Source organism: Lepus europaeus, chromosome 13 (assembly GCF_033115175.1).
Source record: "Lepus europaeus isolate LE1 chromosome 13, mLepTim1.pri, whole genome shotgun sequence".
NCBI classification, from domain to species: Eukaryota; Metazoa; Chordata; class Mammalia; order Lagomorpha; family Leporidae; genus Lepus; species Lepus europaeus.
In genome coordinates, this window is record NC_084839.1 from 26,064,757 (window position 1) to 26,080,323 (window position 15,567).

Below are 15,567 nucleotides of genomic sequence, written 5' to 3' on the forward strand. Positions count from 1 at the left end.
CAACTTGGGAGGAGGGTGAGGAGTGGGTAAAGAAGTGGGTGAAACCGAAATGGTGGAATACTGACAATTACTGAAGTTGGGGTAAAGGCACATAAGGTTTCATTCTCTTATTCTATTTGCTTTGTATGAACTTGAAATTTTCAATAAATATATTTTTTAAAAAAAATAGCTTAAAGCATTTAATAGCCAGGAAAGCTAAGTCAAAGTGTTTTCTCACAAAGACTATTTCCTATTTGACAAAGTTTTGCTAAGTAGATATAGCTAGATATGATTGTATTGTTAAGTAGATGCAGTTTTACACTGGGTCTTTGGAACTTGATTGCCTGGGCCAGGCAGCTCTTGATAGCATCTTGAATCAAGCCCTGAGCGCTGTAGACTCTTCTAGAGGAGTCTGCACATTCCTTGCTAAGTATGGTGGCCAGTTGTTGACACCCAACACAGCAAGTGACCAGGGAGGGAGCAGGCAAAGCCGGAGTCAGATACCTTCACTGCAGTTCTTCAGGGCGAAGAAGTCCACCGCAGACAAGCTTCGGTTCCCACTGGAGATGTATTCCAGGGCCACTCGGAACGGGTTCTCTGGGCGCCCAATTCTTCCCTGCAGCACTGTCCACCTGGTGGAAAGCACAGAAAAACAGTGGTGAGAACTGCTGCACAGAGGGTCACGGCCTGCACTGACTCCAGGGCTCCTTCTTTCCGGGCACCAGGAGTGGCCTGAGCAAGAGGCAAACACTGTTCCCTTCTCAGCAGACTCAGAGTCAACTCTCAAACCCACTCTGGCCACGGCATTCCCTTTTCTCTTTCTTTCTTTCTTTGAGGCAACTGCAGATCTTTGGACCATTTCAGTAGCTAGTATTCATAGGATATGAATATCAATATGTGAGAAAACTTGGAAGCAGAATCCAGGAAAAGTCGTCAAAAACATTTATCACTCTATTTATAATTACTTCTGGAAAGAATGCTTGGTTTTGGAATTTTATCTGATATCAAAGTCTCAGAACCCTCTGGCTTGCTACAGAGTTACTTCAGGGAAACTAGCAAGAGCTATTTATTTACTTCAGGAAAATTAAAGTGCACTGAAGCATGTATTTTGGGGTAAAAGGTACCTAAGATTGACGTGGACTTTGCAAAAAAAGTACAAACAGAAGACGATGGAAGCAGGTCAAATGGTGAGCTCTGTGTCCATCTATACTCAGGGACACTGACACCGCGAGAGACCAGAGAATAAGCTAAATGAACATTTTTACACCTTGCTCATGCTATTAACCTCTTGGAATAGCCTCCTGTCATTGATTGGAACATCAAATTTACTTTCCAACATTGATTCAGATGTGTGTGTGTGTGTGTGTGTGTAGAATGGAAATTACCTGGACTATTTCATATTTTCTTTCCTTTTAAGCCCAATTTAATTGAAGTATAATGAATATATGATAAGTTGCATGTACTAAAACTTATCATTGGATGAATTAAAGTATATATATTGGTTAGTTTTGATTTACAGATAACACCCTGAAACCATCACAATATTCTACATTTTCTTATTTCTAGGTTGTGCTTGCATATGACATTGTAAGTGACAAAACATTTAGATAAAAATATAGCTTTTTTTCTTTTTTTTTGGTTTTGGTTTATCTCTTTGTTGGTATCCATGAGTCTTTTTCACCTGTTTTCTCTCTTTTTAAAATTTTCTAAAATTTTCATTTTATTAGAGGGAGATCTTCCAACTGCTGGTTTACTACTCAAATGGCTGCAACAGCTGGGACTAGGCTAGGCTGAAGCCAGGAGCCTGGAACTCCATTTGTGTTTCTCACTTGGGTGGCAGGGCCTTGAGCCATCATCTGCTGCCTCCCAGGACGAGCTGGATGGGGACCTGAGTAGCCAGCACTTGCACCAGAACACCACTGTTCAGTGACAATGAGTGGGGATACTTTTCAGCTGTCACTTACACAAGTGAGGGCAGAGTAAATGTGCTGCTCTGTGATGGCATGTGCCCAGGGGCATGTCACCAGGCCTGAAACACAGATTGCAAGGTCATTTCAATACTAGAATGTTAACAATTTCTGCATTACTTCTGATTTTCTCGGTATCATTATCATGTTGAAAGAAGAACTCCATAGACTTATCAAAATGCTGCCTTGAGTCAAATTCTTAGACTCCAAGCCAATGTAGTTGCATATCTAAAACTCTGTGACACAGCGCTCATCCTTCCACAGTGAGTCAGGGACAGCATTTCTACGTTTGCTTGCGCTGGATCCTATTGAATCTTTTCTGTCTTTTCTAGCTTTCGGAGCAGAAGGCGCTGCTAAAGGCAGTGAACAACCTTTTTCAAGAGAGTGCTCCTGTTTTGTATCTCTGGGCCCTGGCATGTGGCTTGGGCATGCAGTCGGTGTCTACTGAATGAAGGGCTTAGTTTTATTCCCTACCTATGCTCTTCTGTAGTTAATCCAGATCACTGGAGCCAATTCCTCAGCCGTTTAATAAAAGTGTATTACATTCCCTCACAATAGATGCTGTGGCAGGGATTATTGCTGCTGTAAAGTTTGTTCTGTTACTGTACCCAGCAGGATTTCCGTCCAAAATAAAACTGGTGCAATTGAATAAGGAAAAGGAGGCCTTTTGGTTTAAATGTGAGTCTGTCAAAGAAAGAAATATTTGGAAAGAAAATGCAAATGAGGGACTCTTAAGGGAAACAACAACAACAACAACAGAGAGAGCAGAATCTTTCTGTTTCTTCTGAAAAACAAAGCATCCTATTTCGGAGGGAGGATGGTGATGAAAGGCACGAGCATTCATATTCTGCCAACACCGTGGTTCTGTGCGCTGAGGAATGAGGGATTTTAATTCCAGGTACACAGTGGCCCTGGACAATGATTTCCACTTCTATGTTGGCACTGGCCCTCTGGATGAATGTGTCAAGAGTTTTAGGAATTAGTTTCTGAGTTACTGATGCAATAACTTTTGTCTGAAATTCTCTGGCCTCCCATAGTTTACTGCTGCAACTTTAATAACTTTCGGGGCAGTTGCCAAATATGTATTTTATATTCAGGGAAGTTGGGACCAGCAAAGGGCAAACTTATACCTAGGGTCAGATTTGTTTAAGAGACAGCCAAAAAACCCAACGAAAAACAAATCCAACCTCTCCTCTCTGTCTGCCTCCATTTTCTTTGCTTACATCCCAGTGGTCACAAAGCTCGCTCATTAGGGTCCTGTTTTCGTTGCTTTGGCTGGTGGCTACTCTGGCTGTTCTTGCAAGGGTGAAGGTTATGTTCTGACCTACAGCCTCCTAGAAGCAAACGTGCAGCTCTATCCATGTGCTGGGGATTCGTGACTTCCTAGCACTGGGGCTTCAATCAATCAATTTGACAGTGTGGGGTGTCCATCTGGACTTTAGGAAGCCAGAAGGCCTGTCTGGTCAGCCTGTCACAATCCATTATCTTCCTGGTGTCTCTCTGGAGCTCTCCAGTTCTCCGGCTGGCTCTGTTCCTCATTTGCCTGATGACTTTGAACAAGGCACTTTTCTACAAATGCCTGAAATTGTGGATGTTTTTTGATCAATTCTATTCTCAACTAGAGAAAGTGTTTCTGAAAGAAAAAGACACTAACCACCCACCTTTGCTGAGTGACTACACCATAATAAATAAATTAAAATGTACCAAAAAAGGCAGAGAGTTGGTTTGCGAATACTAATATTATGACCTAGAGATAGTGCATAGAAAGTTCACTGAATTGGAAACTGTGTTCTGGGACCTGTTCCTGGATTTGCATGAGCTTGGGCAAGCACAGCTTTTTTTTTTTTTTTTTTTTTTTTTGACAGGCAGAGTGGACAGTGAGAGAGAGAGAGAGAGAGACAGAGACAGAGAGAAAGGTCTTTCTTTGCTGTTGGTTCACCCTCCAATGGCCGCCACGGCCGGCGCGCTGCGGCCGGTGCACCGCGCTGATCCGAAGTCAGGAGCCAGGCGCTTCTCCTGGTCTCCCATGGGGTGCAGGGCCCAAGCACCTGGGCCATCCTCCACTGCACTCCAAGGGCACAGCAGAGAGCTGGCCTGGAAGAGGGGCAACCGGGACAGAATCCGGCGCGGGACTAGAACCTGGTGTGCCGGCGCCGCTAGGCAGAGGATTAGCCTGTTGAGCCGCAGCGCTGGCCGCTTTGGGTTTTAATTCTTCATTAGCAAAGTATGGACATTGTAGTAAAAGTTCTCTAAGGACATGTATTGATCTGATGCCTATACGTCTCTAGGAGATGGCAGAAGTCCTAGTGACAAACTATTTTATGAAAGCCCTGAAAGCTGAAATTGACAGATAATTTCCCATAGTGGTGGCAGCACAGTGATTAGTCATACAATCTTGGATCTGTTTTTGCAGAGCCTCAGGCTCACCCTTCTTGGAGAAATGGAGATTTGTCCAAGGTCACACATTGGGTTATTTGCAGACCCAAGATTAAACTACAGCATTTCTCTTAGACTGCAAGAACCAGAGATAATGCAGTCTAGGGATCAGTCTATACAGTCAGTTGCATTTCAAATTGCTAAAATCACAGAGATGGCAAAGGATATGTCTCCTTAGCATCACTGGAGGGACCAGGGATCTGGGTTTTGAGCACAGACACTGTCAGAGAATCCACAAAAAATGTGTAAGAAGTGTTGACATGGAAACAAAAGGAATTTCTAAGGTTCCCACTGCTCCCCGACCAGGTTGGTCTTGAAGGTTTAAAGGAATCTGGCATGTCTGATGCAGGGCGAGCTGCTGATGAGACTGAAGGGTTGACAGCTGTGACTCAAGAGGGTGAAGGCATCAAGTTATTTTAAACCCAGAGTGGAGGGCTCTTTGTGACAGCATGTGAGGGCCATGGATAGCAGTTGCTGTTATGCAATATCCCAGTAGGCAAACTAGTGATGCAGGGCTGGCTTACAGAATGAACCTTCAATCGCTATGAGCAATGCAAGAGGGTGCACTACTGAGATGGTTTTAGCAGCCGCAAAGGCATGAGGCGAGATCTACACTCAGCTCTCGAAGCTCCACCATCTACTCAGCTAAGCAACCTAAGGCAATAGCACCAGCCTCCCTGAGCTTCAGTTTCTTGACTTTTAAGACAGAGGTTGTAATGTCTAGCCTGCTGGATTGTAAGAAGGGTGTATACAAAGTAAGTAGAAGAGCTCTTAGCACACAGCAGGGGCTCAATAAAGAGAGCTAATTACAAAAGACCACAGCTTTCTTCAGGGAGTGGCAGGGATCCATGCAAATATCTTTATCTCAATTCATTTAGGCGATGGGGATGTAGGTAAAAGAGAGTGGGAATGGCATGTGCAATTTATGAGTAGCAGCTACCATATCTGTCTAAACAAACAAAAATGAAATTTAGTTATATGGAACTTCCCATGAGAAACACAATGCCAGGAAATCATGTTGGCACGCCACCACCAGATATACAAGTCAGGACTGGACTACTGATAGCAGATCAACCTTCTACTCAGAACCTTCCAACAGCCCCATCACCATCTATACTTTTGCATCTTCCTGTAGCATGTGCAAAGATGCCTGCGTCAAGTTCTCAGTTAAAATGTGTTGGGTTACATTGCATTTCCCAAGTAATTTCTGCTGTTTAGTTGCACACTAGATATTGTATTAAATATTCTAGGCATACTGAGGGTTTAGGATTTAGCACTGCTCCCAGGAGCTTACAGACTGGAGAGAAAGAATGAGAACATGTACTGAAACATGTACTGGAGTATGTGGGAGCTAGGTGAGTGATGCAGGCACTGTGTGCTGTTGCCACGTAGAGGGCAAAGTGTTGCCTCAGATTGGATGATCAGGACACGTGCAACTTGACGCTGAATTGTGAAGAGGGAGAACTGGGAAAAGGGCAATGCAAAAAGAGATGGGCATGAGCACATGAGTAGGGGTTGAGTCATTGTTTTTCACTGGCTTCTACAAGGTAGGATAAGTTCTGTGTCTCACCTCCTCCTTCCTTAATGCTAGGGTAGTGAGTCATTCATCATTGTGTCTCCAGTGCCTTATTGTCGTAGATGCATAACAAATATTTGCTGCATGAGAAAATAAATGCATGAAGAGGTTTCTATTAAATCAGACAAGATGTCTGGCATTCTTGGCTAAAATTATGGGACAGTGGAGTTGGGTTAACGTAAAAGTTCATGCGAATTCATTAACTTTGGCTGCCATCCATTTAAGGGGTAATGATGCCTTCCCTGTTAGGAGGAATTGAAAGACTGGGAAAGTGTGGCTGTTGCAGGAAGCAGGTAGTATTAGCACATGGCTCATCACAAAGCTCTTGGCTCTCCACTTGCCAAAAGTGAATCAGAAGGAACCAGAGGATTATGGTAATTGGGAACCAGAGGGCACCTGAGTTCTCAGCTGGAGGAGTTGTCAGCTGATGTGTAAATCTTCTTTACAATGCAGGTGAGGCTTGGACCAAGTCAATATGAATATTACCACACCAACACCAATACGAACCCTAATAGCAGGATCAACAACAGCAGCTAACATCCATCGAAGGTCTATTCTAAACCCAGGTTAGTGTGACTCCACAGTGACTGAACACCATCTTACTCTTGCTCTTTTGAGCTTCTTGAGGTTAGAAACTGTCTTCGTGGGGCTTCATTTCAATTTCTGGTTCTGGTGGACAGAGCTGGGGGCCTGAAGCCACAATATGTGGCCACTCTCACATTCCGTACTGGTCGTGACAGCCAAGTCATCCAGGTGCTCCCTAACCCCCGAGCTGGGACAGTCAGACTCTTGGGTCACATTGAGGATGACAGAAGCTACACAAATCAGCCAGCCAGCCAAGTCCCTGTCACTTAGAATTCAGACACGTGATTACTACTATTATCAAATGTCCCCCGTCAAGGCTCAGGGTGCACGGCTGACATTCCTCCAGAGTGTCCTTCCTAAGACTCCCCCTTGACAAGTGTCTGCACGAGGTGTGAAGGTGTGAAGATTTGCTAGAAACAAAAAACTGAGCCTGTGGCAGCTTGAACAGATGAATACCGCAAAAAAGATAAAAGTCAACTGGACCTCTCTCCCTAATCTTATTCCTATAGGATGAAAACACACATGACTTTTAAGTTTTCCTTAAAATATACTTTGTAGTAATTCTGCAGCAAATATAAACCATTCAGCACAATTTTTTTTTATCGTTTCCACTAAATCAGCCTGCATTTAAAGCATTTTTATGAGAGGTAGCAGGGGGAGAAACGCCAGATCAATGTAAATGTTAGAGTGAAGCCCTTTGTTGCTTGTTAATTTCTTGTAACAACACATGGCCAGGGGCACAGGGTCTTCAGGGTCTTTTCATCCAAATGGTCTATGCTTTGTTACTCATTTGCCCTTCAGGTTTCCCGCAAGCCAGATGGATGTGCCCTATTAGATCTGGATGGACATGAGGTTTGGGGTTGAGTCAGGCTCTGACTTCCACTCACCCCCCTGGTGCAGGAGAGCTGCTTTAAGGCTGGGGGTGGCTGAGCAAGGTGGTGCCCAGGCAGGATGGGCTCTCGGGGGCCACAGGGTGACTGCATTGAAATCTTTGTTTCACCAGAGATGTTGTGTGAGTGATGGACCTGGGAGGTGGCCTCGCTTTCCTGGGGTGGGGCTGAGAAGATGTTTCAAACTGCACTTTCTGGATCCTCTCTCACGCTGTGTCGAAGAGGAAAAATGAACAGTCTTCAGCTCTTTCTTGACATCTCTTCATCTACTTCCTGTTATCTCCTCTCTCTGTCCCTCCCCTCTTTCTTCTTTTTTCCTTCCTGTCTACAAGAGAAACATGAGTATCCTGATTAAGAGCAGAAGCTTTGGGACCAGAATTAGTGTCATCTTATCTCAGTTCTGCCTGTTAAATGGCTGTGTGACCTCCGGTGAGCCACCTAACCTAACCTCTCTGTGCCTGAATTCCATAGCCATTGTTGTAAGGAAAAATTATGGAAGTGTTTTAAATTGGCCTTCAGCTGACAATTTCTTTGATTTATTTATTTTAAAGTCAGAGTTACAGAGAGAGAGGGAGAGACAGAGAAAGAAACATTCCATTCGCTGGTTCACTGGATCTCTAGATGGCTGAAGCCAGGAACCAGGAAACTCACCTGGATCTCCCATGTGGGTGCAGGGGCCCATGTACATGGGCCATTTCCCACTGCCTTTCCCAGGCCATCAGAAAGCAGCTAGATGGGAAGTGGAACAGCTAGGACACGAACTGGAGCCCAAATGGGATGCCGGTACCACATGTGGCAGCTTTACCTGTTATGCCACAATGCCAGCCCCCAAACTTTTCATTTTACATTGAATGAAACACTTTGTGCTATCTGAATGTTCATGGTTACAGAGTCTCCAAGGTTACTCTTTAGTACCCCTGGTACCCTCTACTCTCATCACTTGAGTTAGATACCCATGGAGAGTAAGTTATGCTGCCTCCAAACTTGTTTATGCCACTTATACTCATCAAGATAAAACAACATAACTGTTAGTTCTTTGGAAGGGTAGTGGTAAATTACCATGAATAACTGCTGTTGAATTAGGTGTGAATGGGGCAAAAGGAAAGACCAGACAATAAATTTAAAAATTCAGAAAGCCTCCAGAAAACTTCTCACATTTAAAAAAAATTATTTTCTACTTTAGACAAAGTGCAACTGAACATTATGGACAAGGTGTCATGAATGTGATTTGTGTGCAAGACAATGCAGATATCCAATCAAAAGACTACACTGGAAGCAAAGGCCTTGGCCCTACATCAAGAAGTGGAGAATGAGTATGCATTTGTGTTAGGATGTAAATTGATACCCAGGCAACTGCTGGTGCTTGTCTTACTTTCTGAGAGGGATTTTTCTTTGCTCTGGTTTGTATAAAGAAATGCATAGAGGATTTACTGGCATTTTATTCCTTTTCAAGAAGGAACACTGATTATCCATGTGAAAAATCAGTGAGAAAATGTCTTCCAATCAAGAGTAGCAGTCTTGAGAATCCTGACGTTCCTCTTCCCATCTTTCTAACTTTTGGATTAGGTCCCATGCAAGCTACCTCCTCCGGCATTTGGTGAACATTCTTCATCAGAGAGCTGGGGAGCAGACTCAGCTGGGTTCTGGGCCCAGGAAGTGAGAGGAGAGTTAGTTTGGGGCTGGCATCCCAGAAACCACTTAGAATTACAGAAAGGAACACAAGAGGGGATCCCAGTGGGGTTTTCCACTCCACAAACTTGCCAGCCAATGTTTCTGGCAGGTGGGTGATGGATTTTCCCTGATTAGAGTCCCAGCTGATCACTTTGCCTTTCTAACTCTTTCTGTGAGGAGGTGCAGGCATATCACCCACCAGTGGCCAGTGGGAATCTCAATTTGGTTTCCCAACCTTCTCTTCCTTCCAATAACTTTTTAGCACCATCTGTTCATTTCAGATACACAATTCTTTTTATGAGCCAAATCAGCACTGTAGGTTCTTTTAGCTTACACATATATTTATTTTAAAATCCATCATCACCCGAAAGGATAAAGACAACATTGAAACCTGAAAGGTAGCCATTCCAAAGGGTTCCTCCTTCAGTCCGATCTGGCTCCAGGTTGAGTCCTGTATCCTAAGTGGGCCCCGGCCACCAAGCTTGACTCCCAGGACTTCCCTAGCCTGGAAGCAGCCCTCCCTGTCCATGTTCAGATGGTACCCAGAGGCCCATCACACTCCCTAGAGAGGCAGCTTAAATGCCACTTAATGCTTTAGTGTATCAATTGGTTTTAATTCGAAAGCAAGCCTCAGAGTCAAGTAAAATGCCGACACCCAAGCTCAGAATCTCCATTTCAATGAGAAATATCTGGCCATGGCAAGTCCCCGTGGTGAGACTTTATAAGGCCGCTTGGCCCTGGCCATTAGCTGTGGTCCTGTAAGCAAATCCTGGGGCCAGGATAAGTGGTCAGCCCGAAAAGACTAGAGGGGCCTGGTGAAATGGGGTGTGGACAGCCCACAAACTTGACCCTGCCAGGACGATCCCTCCTTCCACACATTGCTGCTGCCCTGTCACTTCACTGAGGCGGCCATCCAGGATGGGCCGTCATTGCCAGGGTCTTGGATACCTAGTGGTTGCAGTGCCTTGGTAGAGATGGATGCACGAGCTCTGCTACAGCACCTGTGGGTACCAAGGTAAGGATGTGGATGCTGACATAATTGCAGGTGTTGGGGCTCAGAAAATCATGCCCCAGAGGCTGGCGCTCTGACAGGATGAGAGGCCTCACAGCCAACCTGAGAATCCAGGTCCCTCCAACCATCCTTTGACCCTTCCCAGAGCAATGAGATGCTTCCTGGAAGGGTCCCTTATCTACCTGACCAGATTTGCCTATGGGAGAACACAATTACCTTCAGTTTTCCTTTGGAAATGTCATTAGCCAGAGAAGACTAAAGTCACGTCCTGGGAGGACACACTGAAATCTGTCACACTCCTGAACAGACTTTTGCCACACACCATTGTTCTCTATTTCAATCCCATGGAGAATCATTTATAATCCATTGTTTATTCTGAGGGCCCAAGGGAATTTGACCCAGGCCACTTTATGTTCTCCAAACCCACTGAGTTCCCCTAAAATCATTTACTATCCCCCTGACATTCCCCAGTGCACCTCTCTTGTGGGGAATGGTTTTGGTACCATGGTGTGCTTGCTGCTGGGTAACCACACTTCCATGGCTCTCCCCTGCGCTGTGGTCTTCTTTCTCTTTTGCTCATTAATAAGCTTGTATACCTTCCCTCATACTCAATCTGTCTTTGTCATTTATTCCAGCGAACCTTCAGAGGGTACAGAGGACATTTTTCTTCTTCCCTACACAGGGCTGACAGCTGTTGACTGGCGTGAATCTTGGAAGTCACCTGTCTAATCCTCTCATGTGCCACAGAAAGACTAAGCCCCAGTTCCACTTCCACTTCCACTCTGCAGCCAGAGGAGGGTTCCATTCTATTCCTTGTATCTGGAATGATATCTTCAAAATTCAGACATGCCCTTGGGTCCTGCCTCTGGCTCCCTGTACGCACCACCACGGCCCTTTCACGCCTCTCCATTTAGCCCATGGTGTTCCCTACGCTCAGAATCCTTTCCTCTGTTTTCTCTACTGTGCTGCTCTTCATCAGTCAAAGTTCAACTTGGAATCCTCCAGGAATACAATCCCAAGGTTGGAGCAGAAGAGTGATGTATGGCAGTAAGGGCAGGAAGTGTCACCTGCCTGATAAGTTTTTGGAAAAGCTTCCTGGAGGAGCTTACATTTGATCTCATTGGTTGGCTTCCCTTACTTCTAATAAGGTGGATGGGAGGGTGGTGTCATTAGTTGAATTATTTCACGTCCCCCTACCCCAAACAAGGAAGTCTTAACCCCTAGAGCCTTGGAAGGTGATCTTATTTGGAAAGAGGATATTTATAAAGGTAATCAGAACAGAATGTGGTCATAAGGGTGTACCCTAATACAAAATGACTACGTTCTTACAATCAGGGGAGTCTGGTGGCAGAGTCACGCATGCAGGGAGAACACCATGAAGGCATGGCCGGGGCAATGCCTGTGTGAGCCAAGGAATGCCAAACATTGCCAGCGAGCCGCCAGACGCTGGGAGGGAGGAATGGAATGGACTCTTGCTCACGGGCCTCAGAAGCAATCAACCCTGCAGACTCCTGGGTCTCCGGCTTCTAACTTACAGAACTGTGTGATGGTGAAGGTCAGTCATGTAAGGCACCCGATGGTGGCACCTGTTACGGCAGCCCTCATGAGACTTACACAGGTGGATGGTTCAAACCATCCCCACTTACTGGAGAAACACACTGGAAAGTACTTTAGCAGCCTGTGGATGGATGATGTCACCTGAAACCTACCTCTTTTTCCTTAGGGCCAGAGATGGCACAGGACATTTCCCTGTGCCTCCCAGATGACCAGCATGTTACCACTGGCTTCAGGGAGGCCACTCTGTTGTACAAGGACACGGGAAAGCCCTAGCTAATAACCCAGGAATCACGAACCTATTAGATCCGCTTGGGGTAGTGCTCACACCTTTAAGCCATGCTTAAAGAAACTAATGGAATTTGGACTCTAGGCTTCTACCAAGTCAGCCACATGGGACCTGCCCAGCACACCACAAACACAACTGCTTGAGAGGCCCCGGGATTGCACCAACAGTGTGTTCACCTGGGAGCCAATTTCTGGATTGGAACTGCCACAACCAATTTTCCTAGGACTTTACAGGGTCAGCTTACAGTTGTGACCTGGATCTTTTAAGGGATGCTGAGCCTGCACTAGAAGCAGAGGCACACGAAGGAGCCAGAAAGATCTGGACTGCGGCTGGGATGGGCGGGAATCCCCAGGCATGGGGCCAGCCTTTCCGCCTGTCTTCTGATCCTTGCAGACTTTGAATATTTACAGTAATAAAACCACGGACACTCAGACTCCTCTGACACTGTCCCTGGCCCTATAAACTGGAAGCTGCAATTTTCCGGAAAGGGCAGACTCCTGGGTTTCTGCTGGTTCAGTCCTCCAGTAAGAATTAATTGACAGTGGCTTGGGGAATGTTCAGCTACAAACCTGGAATAGCCCATCTTCCTTTACCTGCCTCTCAAGAGGCATGCACATTGAGAGGGGACTGACTGGATCCCCACTGTCTCAGAAATGTCACCACAGTCACTGGTGAGCCCAAATGCAGTTTGTCAAACAAACCAAGCAGAAACCTACAAGGAGGCCATAAAAACTGGCTCCTGGGATGAGGCTGCACAACCCATCTCTCTGCCCAGGACTTTTACTGCTGCATCATGGAGGATGGTGTCCATCCGGTCATTTGGTACATTTCTCATGGAAGCCGAGAGGGACAGCAGATGCCCCCTCCCCTTCCCAGTCTATGGAATCCTCAGAGAACCCAGGATGAGCCATGACAAGGACCAGGAAGACAGAGTCTGAGACATGAGCTCCTGCCTCCTGTGAGCTCTGTGGGCAGCTCCAGAGCTCTGGTAGTAGCGTGCAACAGGTTCTCCTACCCTTCAGAACAGTGCTGAGTCTTCGGCTCAAAGGGCCAGGGACCTCTGCACCAAGGCAGGCAGTTGATACCCAGCTCAGGCTCCTCATGGTCACAGGGTGGGTTTTGTGTAGCAGATGCTACTGTGGGTGGATCTGAAAGCTGTGGAAGGGATCTTTGGTCTACAAGAGTGTCTGGCTTTGAAAACCTGCTGGTGCTGCTGTCCAACTAGTGATGGTATTAAATGTTACATCAATAGTAGATGAGAACCACCATGGTGTCTCCCACTCTTTGGATACTAACTCTGGTTCAGGTATTGTGGTGGAATTCTTCACAGTGAGATCTTAGTTTTTACTTTTTTAAATTTATTTGAAGTGAGGGAGGGGAGACAGAGATAGAGACAGAAATAGAGGTAGCGATAGAGATAGATATAGAGACAGAGACAGACAGAGACAGAGATAGAGATAGATATATACATCTTCCATATGCTAGTTCACTCCCCAGATGACCGTAACAGTCAGGGCTGGTTCAGGCCTAAGCCAGGAGCCCAGAACTCAATCAAGGTCTCCCACCAGAAGCTGGAATTGGGAATGGGCTGGGATGTAGCATTCAAAGTGACATTTTAACCCCTGTGCCAAACACCCACTCCCTTCACAGTTATCCTGTAAGAGGTATTACCTGTTGCCCTCATTTTGTAGATAAGAAAACAGATCCCAAGTGATGAATTGTCTTGTTCTAGGTTTAGTAAGTAACAGAGCTGAGAAGCCAACCTAGACCTGTCAGACTCCACATCCCAGCTTCCCACAGAAGCAGACTGCCACCTGAGATGGGAGAAGGATGTGCCCTGAGCATGACCTCAGCTACTCAGAGATTCTAGGAGGGATCCCAGAGATGGCTGGGATAGCAGTAGCTTCTTGAGCCCCACAGTGTACAGATCACAGTCCTTGCTGTGGGTATCAGTGGTTTTTAGCCTGAGATAGGCTGAAGGCAGAGGAGGAGCCCCTGTTTCAAATGCAGTTTCACAGTGCTCCCTAGGACAGCCATGGGACCCTCAGGTGGGCACACTCACTCCCATCTGAGTGGGTTCTGTGTTTCTTCACTTAACACTACTCTCTCTGATTCTCACAGCCATTCTGGGAGTCAGGTACAAGGGTGCCCTTTAACCTCCCTGGTCACATAGCTAGGACTGGATGCTGCATTGTCTGTCTGGTGTTGGTGCAGAGCCTGATCAGTGATGTCTGATCAGGGACATCCCCTGATAGGGAGATGACAGGAGTATGTGTGGGAGCAAGGGGCGGGGGCTGAGCCAAGGGTCTCCTTCTTCCTTGGCACTTTCACATGGGTGAAAACAGACCTTGGGTTCTTGCAGGACGGGGATGATGCATGCCTCTTCCCATTTTGCAGAAGAGAAAATAGCATGGAAAATAGAAGGGATGGAACTCAGGGAAAGAACCCAGCCACAAGGATCCTAGGGCCAGCATCTGGTGCCGGGTCTTCATAGCCTCCTACTGCACTTAGAAAAGTCACCTGAGGGTCCTTCAGTCCTCACAGGTGACAACTTGGTTCTGTGTATGCTCGTGGGTATGCACACTCGCGGGTGGGCCACGGGCTGTAGCCTCACGTTGAGCTGAATCACATGTCTCTGACTCCTTTGGTGTCGAGTGTACCATCTAATTTAAAAGATGTTATTGGTTGCTTTCCTCTGTAATAAAAATCTTTTGAGCATCCACATGGACTCCTGTGAGTCTGATATTAAATATTAGTAAAGTGCAATATTTTATTTTAAAAGAAGTAATCAATATTCCTATAAGAAGCTACATTAATAGTACCAAGTGAGCAGTTTTGCAGGTTCCCAGGTGGCTAAGCTCTGTTTCAAGCTGTACCAGCTTATTCCACTGCCATAGTAGAAGATCCATGCTCCTGTGTGACAAAACCCTTCTTGCTTTTGTCCAGTCCATTGATGGCCAGGGGCAGTCCCTCATGTCACTACGCAGGAGTGCTTCTCAGGAGCCTGTGGACCCCTCCTCACCAAGGCTGGGCAATCTCATTCCCTCTTGGCTGCCTCGACCCAAGGGCAGGACTTGGTTATGAACGTGCATGAGTCCTTGCTTCTGGTTTGCCTTTTTTCCCCCTAGCCTCACTGATGGGGTTCCCTTTCCATGCCTGGGCTCCGTCCACTGCAGTCCACTCTCCCCACAGCAGCAGATGGTTTGGGCCCACAATTAGACCTTCTGTCAGTCATAAGCGACTCTGGATACATTTCTGCCATATAAATTGCTGTCACCTGATACAAAGCCCTAAATGACACCCGTGAGGAGGCTCTCTGGCTACTCCAACCCCCAGAATCCTGTCTTAGCCTCCTCCCCACACCCTGATCCAGTTGGGTCTTCAGGGAACAGAAACACAGCTTGCTGTCACTCAAACACTTCTCCCTTTCCCCCCACCTGGGACACAGCTACCTTCTGCAAGCTGTTCCTGCTCCTGTGACCTCTTTGTGTCCTTGGGGGTGGCGGAGGTGTTGTCGTTTCCCAATACTCTACAGGCCCCTCAGAGAGCACCTGCTTTTACTCTCCAAGAGCATGATGGGGCTCTCAAGTGCTCAGCTGAAGGATCTG

At 46.3% G+C, this 15,567-nt stretch overlaps 1 protein-coding gene across 1 annotated transcript in view; it reads right to left on the bottom strand.

Annotated features, from left to right (window-relative positions):
- Positions 1-15,567, bottom strand: part of ALK (ALK receptor tyrosine kinase) — a 761,992-nt gene that overhangs the window by 168,375 nt on the left and 578,050 nt on the right. Inside the window, exon 5 of the mRNA XM_062210172.1 lies at positions 484-611. Coding sequence (XP_062066156.1) covers positions 484-611 — 128 coding nt within the window. The remainder of the gene's footprint in view (positions 1-483; positions 612-15,567) is intronic.